The sequence below is a fragment of the Polyodon spathula genome, chromosome 4, assembly GCF_017654505.1.
Source record: "Polyodon spathula isolate WHYD16114869_AA chromosome 4, ASM1765450v1, whole genome shotgun sequence".
NCBI classification, from domain to species: domain Eukaryota; kingdom Metazoa; phylum Chordata; class Actinopteri; order Acipenseriformes; family Polyodontidae; genus Polyodon; species Polyodon spathula.
This window is the reverse complement of record NC_054537.1, coordinates 7,451,555-7,471,658: the sequence shown is the minus strand read 5'-3', so window position 1 is coordinate 7,471,658 and position 20,104 is coordinate 7,451,555. Positions and strand designations below refer to the sequence as shown.

The window sequence follows — 20,104 nt, the reverse complement described above, 5'->3', positions numbered from 1 at the left end:
TCATTGTCATGCTGCAGAATAAATCTGGGGTAAATCAGATGCCTCCCTGATGGTATTGCATAATGGATAAGTATCTGCCTGTACTTCTCAGCATTGAGGAGACCATTAATTCTGACCATATCCACAACTCCATTTGTAGAAATGCAGCCCCAAACTTGAAAGGAACCTCCACCATGCTTCACTGTTGCCTGCAGACACTCATTCGTGTACCGCTCTCCAGCCCTTCGGTGAACAAACTGCCTTCTGCTACAGCCAAATATTTCAAATTTTGACTCATCAGTCCAGAGCACCTGCTGCCATTTTTCTGCACCACAGTTCCTGTGTTTTTGTGCATAGTTGAGTCGCTTGGCCTTTCCACGTCAGAAGTATGGCTTTTTGGCTGCAAGTCTTCCATGAAGGCCACTTCTTACCAGACTTCTCCGGACAGTATATGGGTGTACCACGGTCCCACTGTTTTCTGCCAATTCTGAGTTGATGGTATTGCTGGACATCTTCTGATTGCGAAGGTAAGCAAGCAAGATGTGTCTTTCATCTGCTGCAATAAGTTTCCTTGGCCGACCACTGCGTCTACGGTCCTCAACTATGCCCGTATCTTTGTGCTTCTTCAAAAGGAAACCCCTGTCTGCCTTGAAATTTCTGCCTGGGAGAGACCTTGCTGATGCAGTATAACTACCTTGTGTCTTGTTGGTGTTCTCAGTCTTGCCATGGTGTATTATTTTTGATAGTAAACTGTCTTCAGCAGCCTCAACTTGTTAGCTGAGTTTGGCTGTTCCTCACCCAGTTTTATTCCTCCTACACAGCTGTTTCCGTTTCAGTTAATGATTATGTTTCAACCTACGTAATGATTTGATGATCAGTAGCACCTGTTTGGTATAATTTAATCATACACCTGACTATATGCCTGCAAAATCCCTGACTGTGCAAGTGTACCTAGAAGAATTGATGCTGTTTTGAAGGCAAAGGGTGGTCACACCAAATATGGATTTGATGTAGATTTTTCTTCTGTTCACTCACTTTGCATTTAGTTAATTGATAAATATAATCTATTAACATGTCTATTTTTGAAGGCATTCTTACTTTACAACATGTTTTCACACCTGCCTAAAGCTTTTGCACAGTACTGTGTGTGTGTGTGTCTATATATATATATATATATATATATATATATATATATATATATATATATATATATATATATATATATATAATAAATATATGATTTTACAACTTGTAGATTGTAAATTGTTGCACTTCAAGATTACACATGTGCACAAACCCACAGTTTCTTTAAGAAAGTACAATAAGAAATGCCGAATGACAACATACTGGGAAAAAAAAGTCCAACCATATAATTGTTTATGGCCCCTGGTGATGGATATCGAATTTAGATTTTACTAGAAAAGGAAAATCTGGGAATGTAAGATGTTGTCTTTACATTGATAAGGGATACAATAGTTGATCTTTTGCCAGAGGTGAATCTTTGTCTCAAAGCATTTTGATCAGCAAGTTTAAGTGTTTATGGACAGCCTCAGATGCATACTTTAGGGGGTGGAATATAGTGCGTGTCACTGTTTCATGTTTGTAATGGCTCTAAATGTGTTGTTACTTAACAGCCATGGTAGGAAATTCATGTTACTGTCATATGTGTCAATATATTGAAATAAAATTAACCATTCTGTATCCAGATTTTCCATTTAAATGTTCAGTATTTCCTTTTTTTTCACTAGGGAAACATACCTATGACCAAAATATTGCAATTGTATTGCACATTATAAATGTGCATCATGCTTGCATATTATATATGATTTCACTTTATATGTTTGTCTGGAGGCACTGGATGCTATCTTGCATTGGACTACACAGATCACTATCACTATCACTGTCGCCTCCCAGTCTAGCCTGTACAGGTGAGGTATTAATAGAAGTCTGGTGTCTTGTGACTTTCCCCGGTGGAGTGTCCCTATTGGCACTCATTTAGATCTCAGACAGTGGAACCTCTCTGTGGGTTTCTATGTGCATTGCCAGATTATTAAGTGACACTACCCTAGCCTAAACAATTAGACACAGTTTAACACATTGCCCTCCCCTAGGTTACCTTTCAGTAAGTGTCCCCACGAACTGCCTTGTTTTAAGTTTATTCTACTTCTTAAACATTACTCCATGAATTCAAATTCATTTATGAAATGTGAATGCCATAGTTTTGTTTCTCTGTGCGATATATATAAAAATCTTCAGTTTTCAGAGCGATTAGTGTAGCATCCTGTATACACAACTCAAATATAATACAAGTTTACCGGTGGGTATGTTGGGTTAAGTAGTTTGTCTAGCGCTCAGACAATCACAAAATTGAATTTTACTTGGTTCCTCAATACATTTACATATTAGGCATCTGAGCTTCCTAATGGGACTTCAACAGGTACCACCAAGCAATATATTAACCTTGGTTATCTTGCCCCCCTGCACGCTGGTATGATAGAACAATTGCAGTTTTTACAAACTTAATTTTAATTTAGAGTTCTGTCACGTTCCCAGCACAAGGTTGAATAAAAAAGTGCAAGCAACTCTTAGTAGAGGGCGAATTGAGTTTTTAAAATATGATAGGGAGGGTGTTATTTATTTAAAAAAAAAAAAAAAAAAAACTAAAAAAAACCTGTATTGTACCGTCTACCCTGTGCTTCAAATTAATATCATGCATTAAGACAGTCGCACTTAATAAAAATAAAATAAGACTATCAATATTTTTGATAGTCAATATGAGAATACAGGAGTATCTATCTATCGATCAAATGTTCACATTTTATTAAGTCTATAGTCGACCAGATTCAGATTTTAGTTCGGCAATCCACGCCTAGCCGTCACTCCTAGCTGCTGTATATGCTTTGTGTCAGCAGAGGGCAACATTGCATAGTCTTAAGTGTTTACCTGATGAAGTCCATTACAGTACAATAAAAAAAAAAAGCTTGACCTTTTAGAAATCAATAAAATAAAAATTCCTAGCATTGTTTTAAATATTACTATGGGCTCCAATGAGTCTTGGTGCGCATAGTGGCCGGCACTGCCTGGCGCTTGGGAGAGTGGTATGCTCAGTTCATGGTGCCATGCTGAAAATCATATCTTCCAGTTTATGCTACTACCGGCTTTAACTCAATTAAATCAGATTAAGAGCTAGAAACGCTAATATTTGGTTAAGCACAAATAGTTACAAAAAAGTGGAATTAGACGATAGTAGGTACATATGTACAGCTCCAGATGACTTTAAAAATTCGTGTGAATCTTGGTGAAAATAAAATAGCCAGAGCTATATTTCTAGTTGTAACACACCATTCTAGAATGCGTTACGCAATTTAGGAACTCTGGTTGTTCAGGGTAGGTTTTTTTGTTTTGTTTTCATGAAAACGTGTGCATCTGCTAGTCAATATTCATGAAATATACATTACGTTATTTCCTTCTGGACACAGTATTATGTCTTATTATTCATGGCAAGGGACACAACGCAATGTTAAGACATGCAAAGCTGCTTGTTCTGCTTTGAAAGATAAGAGAGACTCCACTTGCGCACAAGAGTGCATCTCCACCTGCATGGCGCTGCCTTATCACAACACTGTATCGTCTGCTTCAAAACAACATGTATTCAAAGTACAGCAGCAGTTTACAGGGATTGATCCGGAGTACACAGTGCAGGCAGACAGACAGTGTTTCATAATGGCAAAACAAACGCAGGCTCTGCTGATAGATCTGTTGGAGGGAGGGCATGTGATTCCGCCAGACAAGGATCTCGTGTTAGTATTATTCTCAAGTAACTGACATCCTCCTCTTAGCCCAACACAGTCTGCGTATAAACACAGAGCCATTTAGATACAGGATAGTATTCACTGGCAAGAATGTAGAAAAAAATGCATCCAATTACCGTATCTACAGCCAAGCAACGTGAGGGTTATACAGCGAGGTATAGTTGCTTTCAGATGAAGCCTGTTTCTTTACTTTAGGCTGGGTGATGCAAAGCAGATCCTGGAGTGGCGCCTCCGAGTCGTTACCTACAATTAAGATAATTGTTGTCTATCCAGTTTTTTCCCCCTTGGGGGTGAAAATATATTTCTCTGCCTTCTGCTTGGCATTGTTTAAGTGGTCTTGTTTGTGTCTCGGGTTTCATCACACGACACAACACATAATGCAATTACTGCTTTAGAACCACCCGCAGACAGTGTGCAAACGTATAGTAAAAGTATAGCAATTCATAATGCAAGAATGATATGCTACGCCTATAGGGACATACTAGCAACAGTCACAAGTCAGGATAATATTTTTACCATGTTTGTGAAAACACACGACTGTGGCGAAATAGCTTGTTTGTAAATTAGCTGCTTATTAATAATAGCAAGCCAGTGGGTAACGTGTACTATTGAAATTGAATGTAGGTTAACACGAGACACTTCCACGGAATCATTAAACCGTTTGGGGGGGGGTCGATAAAAAATAAATGTTTGTCAAAGATGACGTCCCTGAAGCTGATAACACAGAGAAGACGGCGACGGCGTGCTCTGCGAATATCGGTACCTGGCTGGACCCGTGCTGCAGCGGGCATTCAAAGATATGGGGTTGTTAAAGGATTAGCCTGAAGTTAATTATAGAAAAGCACACTGTAATGATGGCTTGCGCCCAATTATTTGTATGTGCCCCTGTTTTGTGTGTAGCTATAATAACCTATACAACGAACACAATCGTCCGTCACATTTCTTAATGTTCTATTCTTAGTGCAAGGGAAAGGCATTGTCATTTCAATGTTATAACCATAGCATGCACACTCTTATCAAATCTTAATACATACCATTGCCATAGTCCAACTGGCACTTTCCACTGTATTTCATGGGTTATGCATTGTTTTTTTGTTTTGTTTGTTTGTTTGGTTTTTTTTACTGTATAGCATGTATTATGCATTTCTCTGTATTTAAAGTATTAGGGACTTTCTTTATCATAATGACAAGCAGCAAATGTGACGCAGAGAACGTGGTTTCTGCATCTCTTTTTAAGGGGGTTTCCATGGCTCCATTTTTAATATGTTTAAAAAAAATACAAAAATGGAAAATTGTGTTTTGTTCTGGAAGGAAGGAAAACTGCAAGAAAGAAAATTCATTTCATAAATTCATGATCACAACTCTTATTGCCTCATTTACCGCGGTATACAATTTCCATAGATTGCATTAGACTGCTGTTTAATCCAGCGCCCTTATTTTTTATTTCACGGGGTTGGTTTTTTAGTTTCAAACTTCAGAGGATCTGGAGAGTGTTCTCCTCCTGAAGCTACAGACGGGACGAGCAAAGTAATTCACACATCAGTAAAGAGGATCGGGTTGGGCTTTGATATCGATCAGACTGGGCTGTGTGTTTGCACGGGATTGTTTGGGGCGATAACTGAGTGTCAGTCTCTGTCTGTGTCGTCTCGCTGGCGCCTTGTGACCCTTTGGATTGCTAATTTCACTGTCTGGCTGCCCCGCCTACACCACCATCCATTCGCACAGCACCAGTGAAGCAGGCTCTCCCAGGTGCCGGTGAATTCTTCAGCACCCACTGGTGTCTCTATAGAATATGTGTTTCTGTAGAACTGCTTTTTACTGTCCTGCTGCAGATTTTTACTGACAGTTTATATATATATGTATGTATTGTATGCACAGAAGTATATATTACATAACCCATTAAATCTTTGCCCACCAATATTTAAATGTATAGTATTTTTAAATGTACAAAAAGAACCCCAAACGTGTTATGGTATACAGTATTGAATAGATCCTGGATATGTCACAAAAGACATTACGCGGTGTTCAGACATGTATCTACGCTTACAGTATGTATCAGATTCGTTTATCTTGTTTTCATCAGTGTCCAGAAAAAATGTTCGTTAACATATTATTTAAGTTACTTAGCACTACACGACTACATATATCTGGTCAACTAATCTCTTATGAAAAAAAAGAATATATATATATATATATATATATATATATATATATATATATATATATATATATATATATATATATAATATTATAATATATATATATACTATAATTTGCATTTGTCATACTTTACAATGTTTTTTTGTGTATCATTCTAACTAGTGTATGTCTGACACATTTGAAATGGACTATTAAAAAATACACCACATGCCACGTGACGTACAGTAAATACAGTAAACACCAATAAATATCGGCGTTCGCTCCTGTGACGTCACCGGCTCCAGGAATCTTTGAGACTAGTTTTTAAGAGGGCGGCACGACTCTCTGTCTGACCGTGTTGTAAACCAATCCTGTCCAAGATATGTAAATTGAACAGCGAAGAAGCCAATCAATTCCAAGGGAGGGCGGGGTTATTCTAGTTAGGTTGTGCTGCAGCTGGAGTTATTTCTGTTGCAACTTCATTGATTTCCTCAGAAGTGACTGTATTAGGTTGGTGGATTGGTCTTGGATATTGAGCCTTGTCGAGTGGATTAATATTTTTAAGTTATTCTTTTTATGGAACGACATGGTTATTATTGCAATCCGGTGAACGTGAGAGAGGTTCTTATTTATTTTCCATATACTTTTTTTTTTTCACAGTTCGGTGCGCCGGCGTATTTAACAGACAAAGTTGGTTACATCAGTGTAAAACTTCAGTTCACATTTTAGATGCTTTTGCTAGTTTTCGAGAGGACTGCGGGGATACCTGTTTAGAATAACAACACATTTTGTTTTATAACCTGTGTTTTGATCGTACATATGCAACGTTGCAGAGTTGCGCCGAGTCCAAGGATCTAGAAAACACGACTTGAGTTTAATTTTAAACTTGTCTTCTTAAATGGATCGCCATTCCAGTTTCATTTCCATTTGGCTGCAACTGGAACTGTGTGCCATGGCGGTGCTTCTGACAAAAGGTGAGAGGAAGAATATGTTGGTTATATTTGCAGTGAGGGACAACACAGTGTGCACTTTGAGCCCAAATATTTTGAGGCAGTTAAGGGAAAGACGAGGTAACAACACATATATATTGCACTTTTGTTGGAGAGATCCTGGTAATACACGTCATTCTGTGGTCTATTTTTCACCCAGATATATACTAGCACCGTGTCTATACGTTACACTGTGGCATTTAAAAATAAATTAAAACCTTCACATAGCGACAGTCTGTCTGAACACCCAGGGGTTTATAGGTGAGCCAAATGATGGTGTTCAGAGCTAAATGACGTTACTGTAATGAAAGAAATAAAGGGCAGCATTAATGCCCTGCTTGTTGTCCTGTTAGTAAGAGCTGGGTATTTCGTATCATAACATTCACTGATTGGTGGTTCTTGTCACTCAGGTGATAGTCGTTGTCAAAATGTTTTGCTTACTGTTCAGAGCAGACATGGCCTTAGGAATAATAGGAAATAAGAAATACGATTTAAAAGTTGGACTTTTTATATCATTTTTTCTTTTAAACTGAACTGGGCTTTAACTTTATTTTTAATTGTGGCGGCTACAATTATAGTGCAATACGAAAATAGTGTGTCCGCAATCTGCTACAGACAGTTTTTTTTAAACCCCATTTATTCTAACTTCGTTTTAAACGTGGTTTAAACATATATTTATTTTACTCCTTTAATTACGTTTCAGATATGATGTTAAGAGATCATCTGTAGTGCAATTATGTGCTGCAGTATTTATTTTGGGAACGAGGGGTATATAATTAGCCGTAAATAATAGATTTGCAGGCGGTAGAAAGATGGAGTTGTGGTCCCATCAGAGGCGCAGAGGCAGAAACAGGGAGTGATCCAGACGGCTGCGAAGTAGATACCGAAAGTATGTGACTAGTTATAATTGCAGGGCCAGAGAGACTTGTGTCCTGTAGTTCACTTCAGAAACCTGAGGAAAAGCCTGCAGCCATCTTTATATAAATTACTGAGACCTCCAAAACATTAAAGGGAGGCCATTTTTGAACTCCCATGTTTTGTATAACTACACTAACAGCAACTTTAACTCTCTATATACACTGACACAGTTTAAAAAATAACTAAGTAAGCTTCGTGGGTATAGCGTGTATTAGACGTGTGTTGTGCACCTTGATTGAAAAAAAAAAAAAAAACTAAAACACTTTGATTACATTAAACGTATACAATTAGCACAGCCGAGTAGTAGTTATTGATACTGTATTCCTACTCTTCTAAAATGGCAAATTTGCCGGCGTCTTTTCAGTTTCACACAAACTTGCCTTTGTTAGGAAAACCTAGGTGCATGAAACGGGGGCCAGCGTTAGTGCAATCGCAGGCAGACCTTTTAATCGCCGTTTACACACAATGGACTTTGTTTTTAGTTCTTCTGTCCAAACACAATGGCCATTAGATTTAAATAGATAATGCCCCTACTTCCAATGGAGACGGGCTGGAAGCAAAGGGACGAATTCATAGTAGTTTTCATTTCAGTTTGATTATTATTTAATCCCACTTTGAAGGCGCCATACTACAGAATTGTTTACGCTGCTATTATTATTTATTTATTATTATTATTATTATTATTATTATTTGGTTAATCACCTAGCACTTAAAGCTCAAAACAAACTACCGTATATACGTTTATTATTATTTGGTTAATCACCTAGCACTTAAAGCTCAACACAGACTATACTTTTATAAGTATACAAAATATTAAATATAAAGTTACAGTAAAATGTGTTGTGCGTCTAGAACTCGAGAAACACAGAATTCAGTATGGAATGTATTATATATTTTTTTGCTTCCAGCGTTTCACTGATTAATGCGAGTTTTTTTTTCATGTAGTTTGTAGATATTTGCAATCTCAGCGTGCCCCCCTTTCTCGTGATCCCGTGCAAAGTGAAGAGAAATTCGGCCGTAGTATTTTCACCCTCTCGATGAGTTTCCATTTGGGCTGAAAGAAATTGACTTTGACAAACAAACTGCCAATTATACGCTGCACGGTTCCTGTTTTATAATAGTGACTAAAAGGGCCAGTTTGCACGGAAAGCTCTTAAAGAAGTAGATGACTGCTTTGTGTAGATTACACATAGGGGTCTAATTTCACACAATAAAAAGTTATAAACTTGTATAGTTTGCAGATTGCTGTAGCTGTAGTTAATACATTTACTGGATGTTAGCTAAAGTATTTGAACCGATATGTGTGTTAGCAGAGGCTTGTGAATAATAAATCAGCAATGACATAAATTTTGTTTCCCATTAAATGGGTTATATATTAACAGTATATGAATTTATGAAGATTAAAATAATCCCAAGAAATTTAGTCAGGCTGTTAATTGCATTGGACAAAGGCACTTTGCAGAAACATACCGATGGACCATGGTTATAACTAAGACAGTGGATAGTGGGCACCTGGTAAATTAGTAAAGTTAATTACATTCTTATAAATTAACACATTTATACTGTTATTGATATTTGTTACCATTCCGAGGGACAACAATCTAATTAAAAAAAAAAAAAAAAAAAAAAAAAATTCGAAATACTGTACATAGCAAAATTTGAAGTTGCCCAAAACCCAAATAGACCTTAATACAAACTTTTCTTTTATGTGTGTTCTCTGAATTGGTGAAAATGTTGGGCTGATAAAAATGCTTCTTGTTTTCTATTGTTTTTGCAGGGGAGATAAGATGCTACTGTGACGCAGCACATTGCGTGGCAACAGGTTACATGTGTAAGTCAGAGTTAAGTGCCTGCTTCACCAGGCTTCTGGACCCACAGAACACAAACTCCCCTCTCACGCATGGCTGCTTGGACCCTTTTGCTAACACAGCAGACGTTTGCCGTGCCGGAAGGACAGAGAGCCGCGCTGGGGCATCCGAGAAGCTCGAGTGTTGTCACGACGATATGTGCAATTACAGAGGACTCCATGATGTTGTTTCGTATCCCAGGGGGGATGGCTCAGGTAAGCAAAGCCTCTCTCGGTAAAACCATTGACAGCCAAGACAGCGTATGTCTGCTGCTATTGATTTTTTTTGCATTTTAATGTAATTGGAGGCACCAGAGGAATGGGTGGCTACAAATTTAAAAGATTTTCGCCAAGAAGCTTTTGTGTACCCCTGCATAAAGAACTATGTATATAATATAATATAATTGACTGCTGCATTTATTTTATGTGTTGTTTTTTTTTTCCTCCATAGATCATGGAACAAGATATCAGCCCGACAGCAGCAGGAATCTTCTCACCAGGGCTCAGGATTTAACATCCTCCAAAGAGCTGTGGTTCAGGGCTGCCGTGATCGCTGTGCCTATCGCAGGGGGACTCATTCTAGTGCTTCTCATCATGCTGGCCTTGCGGATGCTTCGCAGCGAAAACAAGAGACTGCAGGACCAGAGGCAGCAGATGCTGTCCCGCTTGCACTACAGCTTTCATGGACACCACTCGAAGAAGGGCCAGGTAGCCAAACTGGACTTGGAATGCATGGTTCCTGTAACCGGACACGAGAACTGCTGTATGACTTGTGACAGATTGCGACAGTCGGAACTCCACAATGATAAAGTGCTGTCTTTAGTTCACTGGGGAATGTACAGTGGTCACGGGAAGTTGGAATTTGTATGACCCCCCCCCCCCCCCCCCCCCCCCCTTAAACAACTTGAACCCAAATAAAAATAATAATAATAAAAGAAAATGAAGCAAAGCCTATAGGTTCTGCTAAGGAGCACTTTACTTGAAATAAAAGACAGTTCATGTGGAAATGTAATTTAAGTGGAAAGAAGAGAAAAGGGACCCGTGCTTTGTGGGGACACAAAGGATCCTTAACTTTTTTTTTATTTCTTTTTTTAATTTACTGAAGGATTCCATATATGGTCTTATTTTGCACACTTTGTATAAATAAGTATGTTATTTGCTTTAAAGAAAAATAGAAGACATGCACACTGATACCAGGGTAAAACAAAGGACATGAATGAGGATTAAAAACAGTAAAGAAGTGTAAACTGTACAGTTTGTTCACTTCTCTTTTGTACGATTCTCCTTTCTGTTTTATTGTAAAGATTTAAAAAATATATATATTTTTGTCGGATAAAAAAATGTGTGTGGTCTGTTTTTACGAGGGTATCCATGTGCTTCATATCTGATATTTAAAAAAATACTAATTTTTTTTTTTGGGGGGACGACCTTTTCTGGGACTTAGAATAGAAAAGGCATTTGTGACAGTAAAATAACATTGGGTCAAAGAGAGGCTATGGATATTATCCTTGATTTAATCAGTGTTGTTTCTAGTAGAATAACTGGGAGCCTGTGTTTTGGTTCTAATTACTGTCAGATGGGCTTCAATACTCATTTAGGTTTGTAAATAAAGTCAAATCTTTTATATGAAATATGATTTCTGATACAAATTGTATAGGGTGTTGTAAGATACTGCTGGGCAGCAGTGCTGACTTCTGTGGTGTAAATGTCACTGTGAGATATACAGAGTGTGAGATGGTCGTGCTGCAGTTCCATAAATAACAAGCCTCTGACAATTTTATATAGCTGCTGAGGTTCTAAGTTATGTTTATTGAAAACTGACCTAGGTTATTGGTGCTTTTTTCTGACTGGTCAGTAGGTAGATAGGTCTGGTACAAACTTTCTAATTGGGTCTCACTCCAGTTATTTATTTTAATATATCAGATGAGTCTGTTGGTGTTACAGCATCCTTACTGAGGAACATTTAGCATCTGCTCACACGACTTGAGTTTTCATGCAAACAAGTGCTTCTTGATCCCCAGTTGCTATCCACTGAGTTTAATAGCTACTCAAGTAAATCTTAAGCTACACGTTTTTAATACTCTGGCACTGCTAGATCACACGGTTCTGCTAGATAAAAGCAGTTATTATAAACTGTATAGCAATCCTTCTGGAACTCCGCATAAAGCTGAAAACATTTAGTCCCAAACCAATAGGAAAGGTTTGTTTTCTTGCATAACTTTGTGAAATGGTTTTACTGTTCAACACAAGTAATGGAATTTGACTCGGAGCATAATAGCATATAGCTGTAATATCAGTAGAATATCTAAAAATATGTCTCTATCCATAAAAACCCTTAAAAAAAAAAATAGACGCCACTAGTATATAACAGTCATTACCTGGAATGGTCTCAGAGATATAAGGCTTGGACAGTGTGACTGGCAGCTTTGTAAAATGGCTGCTGAAAGGGTAAGCTCTCTCTGTATAATAAGTTTTTTTTCTGACTATAAATGTGTTTGGTCTTCATCACCCTGAACCAAAAAAGTTATCTCAATAGGACAGTCCTATTATGCCACAGGTCAAAATTTAAAATTGTAAATATGAGGTCAATTTGTACCGTTGTCTCTGCAACAATGCGTTAACATAGGACTGAAGAGCTTTGTCGATAGGACCTCGAATACATTTATTTGTCGGAAACCAAATGCAAAGCTGTGTTGTGAATTGCTCTTTAGTTAATCCTTTTACACATTTAGTATCAATGGATCACAGATTAATCCATTGATGCTAAATGACTAATAATCTTTGAACAAAAATGAACATTAGTAGAATGCCTTTTTGAGAATGTGACTGGCGTACATCATAAACCAAATCCACACAATCAAATCAAACTTTGTGTAGAGCTTTTCATGGTAGCAACATCTCAAGGTGCTTAACAGAAAACAGTAATGAAACTACTAATAAAAAAAGAAACATTATATATATATATATATATATATATATATATATATATATATATATATATATATATATATAATTGTTTTCTTTTTTTTTATATCTATATATACAGTACCAGTCAAAAGTTTGAGTACACTTGCTGGAAACTAGGTTTTTTTCATAATTGACAATGTTTTACGTCTATACGTTTCTGTAAATACTTGAAAATGAAAACATGTTACAACATACAAAACATCAAAGCAATGTTCAAGAAAATTGTAAATTGTCTCTAAATCTTGGATCCCTCAAAATAGCCACCCTTTGCCTTAATAACAGCCTCACAAACACGAGGCATTCGGTTAACAAGTTTCAGCAGGAAATCACCCGACATGTCTTCCCAGCTCTTCTGCAGCAATTCCCAGAGATGTAGGGTACTTGTGGGTAGCTTTGCTTTGACTCTTACAAGTTCTATGGGGTTGAAGTCTGGAGACTGGACAGGACAGGTCATTAGATTGAGTTGTCCTTCACTTTTCTTCTTTGCCAGATAGTTCTTGCACAACTTTGAGGTGTGTTTCGGGTCAATATCTTGCTGAAGAATGAAGGACTGCCCAACTAGCCGTAATCCTGATGGAATGGCATGCCTCTGAAGTATGCTGTGATAGCCATGCTGTTTGAGCTTGTCATGGACTTGGTAAAGATCACCAACTCTGTCACCAGCAAAGCAACCCCAGACCATGACACTGCCTCCTCCATGCTTGACAGTGGGAACCACACATGCAGAACTCATGCGCTCACCTTCTCTGCGTTTTACAAATACTCGGCGGTTGGACACAGATATTTCAAATTTTAACTTATCGGTCCATAAGACCGACTTCCAAAACATCCAGTTTCTGTGTTTGTTGGCCCAGGCAAGTCTCTTCCTCTTATTCTGCACTCTTAACAATGGTTTCTTTGCAGCAGTTCTTCCAGTTAGGCCAGCTTCACGCAATCTCCTCTGAACAGTTGTTGAATTGAAATGTTGAAACATCTGTACTTCTACTAGCATTTAGCTGAGCTTCTTTCAGGGGCAGGTTAGTGCTGTCAAATAAAAGGGCATTATAAAGGCGCGTGTTATTCTAACTCCAGATGTATTTATTCAGTTTTACCAGTGAACCCATGTGACTCAGACCCAAAGCATTACATTTACAATACCTGGATTGGAATCAAAATAACGTAAAGGTTGTATGGTTGGAAATGTGGTTAAAGTTAAATCCTCCCATGGCCCTGGGCTATGTTTACCTGAAGCACCTCATTCAACGCTTTATTCACTGGCTGCTTTGAAGGCTGCATTTGATTTGGTCTGGATTTGACACTTGCGTAACTTACATCTTGGTTCAACCCTTCTTTTTTGTGAGTGTTTTGATCTTTCTGCTCAAAGAATAATCTTCCAGAGTGAAAATTGAGTATAATTTTAAAGTACTGAACGTTCGGGGAATACAATTTTCTGACTGTATCTTGTTATCAGAATTACCTCAAGAGAATCTCTTTCAAATAAAACGTTTATGGTTTGTTTGACGACTCAGACTTGGATTAAAAAGTCTTACTTACAGCAAACATATATTTGAAATATATTCTCCTAATTCACAACCACTGCGTTTTATTTCAATAACCAAACGTTTAACTATCCCGAAGCTGCGTGTTTACACAATTTGAAAGTTAAACGAGTGGGATGGTTCTTGTTGATGTTAACGCTAGTAAAAATGCATTAAAGGTGAAGTTACTTGCCAAAACTGGGGTGTTTAATGGAGCAGGATTGCAGATCCGGCTCGTGTACTTGAATTCCCCAAGGACCATTAGCCCTGTAGTAATAACAGTGTCTGAGTTTAAACAACTAATGTGGTGAGTGTTTTGTTAACAGTTTTCTCTTAATGCAGCTCATCCACTAGCACTGGGCTGTGGTTTTTCGGGGTCTGTTCGCTGCCCAGCTATATACTTTGAGCTATACAGATGCTAGTCTTGTGCCCTATTTAAACAAGGCATTCACAAAGAGACTCCCTAATAAAAGGTGAACAGGGTTTATTTACATCAGCTGTCTTGTATAACAATAGGCGGCTGGCCTGTTTGTATTGACATGCAAATGGTCCCTGTGTCTTACAGGTTTCTTGAATTACTCAATTTGTTTAACACTGGCTGTGAAGTATACCCCCTTTCATCATCAGTAGCAGATTTATGAAGCTATTATTCATGGTTATCAGCGATGACTTAACTAGCTAGCTGAGAACTGTTTACTATAGATTTTCAGGAAAACAGGTACAAGTTAGCAATTTCAGATAGTAAACACTAATAATATAACAAGTTTATTTGTACAGGATTAGCTAAATCTGAAAACCAACCCCCAACCTTAACTATACAGTAAAAAATGTGGGTGCTTGATTTTTTAAAATTAGTTTTAGCCCCTGCTTGACAGCAATGCTTCAAAAAATATAAGCAAAGCCTAGAGAACGAAATAAATACATGTCTAATTTTCGTATATTAAGTTTCATTTATAAAAACAATTCATTAATGTGAATTAAACAATATAAGAATACTTAAAATCTGGAATTCAATTGATTTGTCTTAATACAATGATATAAATGATTTAAAGTCCAGTTTAATGTGTGCAGTTATCTGAAATGGCTTGCAAAGAGTTTCTAATAGTTTAGCATGAAGTCACTAAAAGAATCAGTGATTATCAACAAAGGCTGCTTGTTGTGAACAAAACAACACAATTTACTTTAGTTTAAACCAAAATGTGCATTAAAAATCATAAAGTATAATTTTTGCTTACTGATTTGGCAACATCCACTGAATATAAAGTCAATATACATGTGTTTTTAACAGATGGGTGACTTTCATTCAAAGTCCTGAAGAGGTAATATGTGAATGGATTCCATAGTCTTGGCAGTCTTTCAATACATTAACGTCTTTTGCCAGAAAATGCTGTGGTGACACTTTATATTACCTAGGCAACCATTACCAGTAATTACAATTGTTGTAAGTCATTTTGCATTATTCCATTTGATTACCTCATGCTGGTCTCATTCCTAACCTTAACATAAGTGTTATGAGCAGTACAACCCTGGAATAAAATATATAGAATGAATAGATTCACTGTATAGGGAAAAATCCCAATTCAGAACCACTTTATTCTTAAGGGAATTGAGATATCACACTAACCATTTGCTAATCTGTCTCCATTTCTCCTTCCACTACAAAGTGGCATCTCTTGGAGTATAGGTGAATGACAATGGATTAGATTCATCTGCTGTAGTAAGACTTCTCTAGATTACATTACAAACATGTAACCCCGGAGGACAGTGGAATATGTCTCGTTCTGTCCTTGGTTACAGTAAACAGGATCTTGGTGCTGTTTGACAGGACCTGTTGTAAACAGCTTGAAACAGTGAGATGGGGGTGGACTTGTTGGCTGGAGGCTTAGCCAGACATTCTCACACCGTGAGGGATTCTCAGGTATTATCATCTCTGCAACACTGAATCTTCTCTGAACTGGGCTGCTTTCTTCCTCCAGCCTTTACTATGTTTTCACTAAATGTTTTGTTAAATTCAGCCTAATGGGAAAACCAACCATTCATAAAAAAAAACTAAACAAAAGAAACAAACATACATGTCCCTTCTCTTTTTTCAGTGTTGGGGCTGGATTTGATGAAACCTCCTGACCTAGGAGGTCACACCTGTACACAGCACTGCATTAGCAAACCACACATATACTTTCTGCAGTTGCTTTCTGTAGTGCGCGCCGTTTCTTTAGGATGATTGATGTGGTTGCTCTTGACGTCCTAATTACAGTTGCAGTCTAGGATACTAAAGCTTCCCAAAACCCGTTTTTATGCATTTGCTTCAATCGATTTCACGGCCAGTTCATTAACAGCTAACTGCTCTCGTCTTTGTCTTCCACACCATATTCATCTCAACTCCTATATTATAGGTTTTCCTAGCAGTTCTGTTCAACTAATAATGTGTAGTGGCCTTAGTTTAACGTATTATTTAAATTGTTTCAAACCCAACCAGTTTTTACATTTAGAACAAACTATATTGAAATTTTGGAGGAATTATTTTGTGAATCTGGTCAAATAGTTTTAGAGAAATTAATTAAAATATTAATATTGTAAAAATAGAATACATAGAAAATATTAAATATATTAAACATTAAAAAAGCTATTATAAAATGTGTGATTATAGATAATGGTATAGTTTTACATGGAATAAAACATACAGCATCATTTCATTATCGTAACACAGCTCAAATGACATGAAATGCTATGTAAATAAGGATAGAACAAGATAAATAGCTATAATGTCTATTTAAAAAAGGCTTGCTATAAAAATAAACTGTACATACTAACAGCAATGCAAAGCTTGCGTGCTTGCTGAAGGCCAGTGATGGATTTTATGAAGCAAGCTGGAAATCACCCAACGTTTAACAACACATGCTTAAGTGCTGCTCCTTCAGTGTCTAGCCCGAGGACTCCTTCATAAAAAACGAAAGGTACTTTTGGAGAAAGGAACCGGAATGAAAGGCAAAAGCTTTTTCTGTAGATTTTTCTTTTATTCCTGCCAATATTTTAAAAGCCACACATATAGACACTGACTTGTCATTGACGTTGGTATGTCTGGTATATTGACTATGAGGTAAAATGTTTTTCTTTTGTATTGTTGTAAACTAGACCTTCTTCATGCATTGCTCTTAACATTGTGTGATGGCATAAGTATTGTAATAATTATATAAGGTACAGAAAACTCACACTATGAAGAAGTCGTACTCATACATTTTCATAGCATACCATAGTAGAAGTTTTTGCTTAGATCATTATTTTCCGTGCTAGAAAGAAATGTTTTTCAACACTGGCTTTGATATCACAATTTCTGCAGTGAGGTGGTTTGAAAAATGACCACTAAGGAAGTGGAGCTGTCATCTGTGTCCCCTCTGAAACTGTGATTTTGTATAAATGTTGTCTGTTTAATAAATCCCATTTACCACAGTGGGGAGGGGACAGATATTACAGTTGCACATCCCACGTGCCATTTGAAAAATCACAGCACTCCAGATTTTATTTTATTTTTTTAAAGCTGTCACAGTGGTTGAAAGACGACAAATAAGGACAGATATTAAAGTCAAAATGATCACTGGCTAGTGTTGTGGTTGATTTGTTGAGCTCTGACATTACACACTACTTCTTGTCGTCGACTGGAATTTGAACACTGCTCATAAAATCAAGCTCGGTTATCAACTGATCAAATAGGCTTTGACACTTCTGACACACTCTCCATCCCATCGATTTCACTTCCATTTTCACAGCAGATCGCAAATGGGAATGTACAGAAGATTGAATTATATATAACAAGTAGCTGGGGTCCATTGGGAGGCGATGCAGATACGGTATCACTGAGGTGAGCTGTTCTCCTGTTGTTGAACCATGTGTCAACATTCATATAGATGAACCTTAATGGGTAAGAATAGAATTATGGTAAAATGAGTTGTGCAGTTCTCAATCGAGCGATGCAGTCACTGCAGGAGAGGACAGCGGAGTGTTTGGAAGCCCATTGGACTCACAGCTGAATGTACTATGAAAACAGCTGCATGTCTTTGACAACAGACATCCACCCAAAAAGAGAAATAGAAAAAGGAGAGACATTGTAACCCAAGGACACGAACGAATACATTTATATCGGGGAAGGGGCAATAGAAAAAAAGGCATTTGAAGACAAGGTAGGCAAACATAATGATTACAGGCAATTCAATACAAATAAATAGCAAAAGAGGCATAAATGAAAGATGACTATTGCTGAGAAATTCATCAAAGAAATACAGATAAACATGGAACATATTTTTTATACTTCCCAGTGGTTCAAAAACAAAATCCAGTAAAATACATTTTATAACCTGCCAGGTTATACTGTATAAAATATTCAGGGCTCTAGATCTAGTTCTTATGTTGCCCTTCATGTAATGACACAATAATTGCACATGTGTTTACAAAGAAGTTACATTATGAATATAATATACACAAGGACACGATGAACTACCATGTTACTAAGCATCCATTGGTGTACATGAGAAACAGAAAGTAAATACAGCGAAACCCTAATCTCGACTTCCAAGCTTGGTTGGGAAGCAGAGCAAAGCCAAGCCAAGCCAAGCCAAGCCAAACCAAACCAAGCCAAGCCAAACTAACATGCTTCAATAAAGTGAAACATTAGCAGCCCACATCCTGTGGTAACTAGAAGGAGTCTAAAAGTGAAGAAGCGCTTCTCTCACACTCACTGCCACTCTCTCAGCACCCTGTCAAGCTGCAGGACAGAGCAGGGGATCAGAAAGCAGAGCTCCGAGTCAGACGAGCAGGTAAGCAGACAGTGTGAGAGACAGGCTGGAGCAGCAGGGTCGGGGAGCACAGCATTCTCACAGTATCTCTTTTGCAGTTTGATGAGGATTTTCCCATGCTTATGCTATGCATTTACCATAGTTTACCGATATGCTGTACCATTCCTTTTTAGGCACAAGCTTACAGATGCTTTATCATGCTTTACTGTGGGAAACTTTTATAAGGGTAGATCGAGTCTAAATCTCATTAATCACATCTTCAAACAGGACCCCATGCGTGCCAGCCTTTGACTCCCAAATTATCAGCAAGCAGTGGTTGGTGTGTAGTTATTTTTGTCTCATTTTGCAAATGGGTTTAAAAATGATGTATTTTATAAAACAAGAAAGATCATCATTATTACAACTGTGTTTCAAGGACACATTGTAGGCTTCTTATAACTGTTTCGGGCTCGTGTTTTTACCCTACACGGAGCTCTATCGTGGTATTAACACCTGTCACATCTAGATTGTTTCTAACGTCCTTTATAACACATTTCTAACGAGGATAATGACTTTTTCAGTATTTCTCAATGCGCTACTGTTGAGCAGTTTTTTAGTCATGGATATAGCTGTTCAGGTCACTGCCTCTGTTTTGTGTCGCTGTGTATTAAACACAATCAACCCTGCCCTGTTTCTCTGCCCTCCCCCTCCTTGTCTTTCCTCCTGTGTATCTGTCAGAAATGAACGACAGAGCTCTTGCGGAATTCGGCTCCACCGCGGCGCCGCAGCCGAGCCGGGGGCCCTGTCAGGTGAGCCACCCTGCGGAGTTCCTGCTCCTCCCGCTGGTCTACACCGCCGTGTTCCTCCTGGGGTTACCGGGCAACCTGACGGCACTGCTGGTGTTCTGCAGCCGAGGGACGCGCGTGAACAGAGCCATGAAGATCTACCTGGTCAACCTGAGTGTGGCGGACGTGACCTTCAACCTGACGCTGCCCCTGTGGATCCACTACTACTTCCATCGGGGCCACTGGGTCTCCACGGAGCTGGGCTGCAGGCTGGCAGGGTCTCTCTACTACCTGTCCACCTACAGCGCCATCACCTTCATGACCCTCATCAGCGTCAACCGATTCCTCACGGTCACTGCCAGTCGGGGCCGGCTGTTCCTGGTGAC

At 38.2% G+C, this 20,104-nt stretch overlaps 1 protein-coding gene across 1 annotated transcript; it reads left to right on the top strand.

Annotated features, from left to right (window-relative positions):
- Positions 1 to 6,423: 6,423 nt before the first annotated feature.
- Positions 6,424 to 10,577, top strand: LOC121314105 (BMP and activin membrane-bound inhibitor homolog). Its single transcript, XM_041247012.1, has 3 exons — positions 6,424 to 6,904; positions 9,615 to 9,899; positions 10,135 to 10,577. Exons 1-3 carry the CDS (start codon positions 6,829 to 6,831, stop codon positions 10,551 to 10,553), a joined length of 780 nt encoding a protein of 259 aa, XP_041102946.1. The 5' UTR covers positions 6,424 to 6,828; the 3' UTR covers positions 10,554 to 10,577.
- The last annotated feature ends 9,527 nt before the right edge of the window (positions 10,578 to 20,104 follow it).

Coding starts and splice junctions, on each gene's coding strand:
- LOC121314105 (XM_041247012.1), top strand. CDS start 6,829: ATGGATCGCCATTCCAGTTTCATTTCCATTTGGCTGCAACTGGAACTG. Junction 6,905..9,614: donor GGCGGTGCTTCTGACAAAAG/GTGAGAGGAAGA, acceptor TTGTTTTTGCAG/GGGAGATAAGATGCTACTGT. Junction 9,900..10,134: donor TCCCAGGGGGGATGGCTCAG/GTAAGCAAAGCC, acceptor TTTCCTCCATAG/ATCATGGAACAAGATATCAG.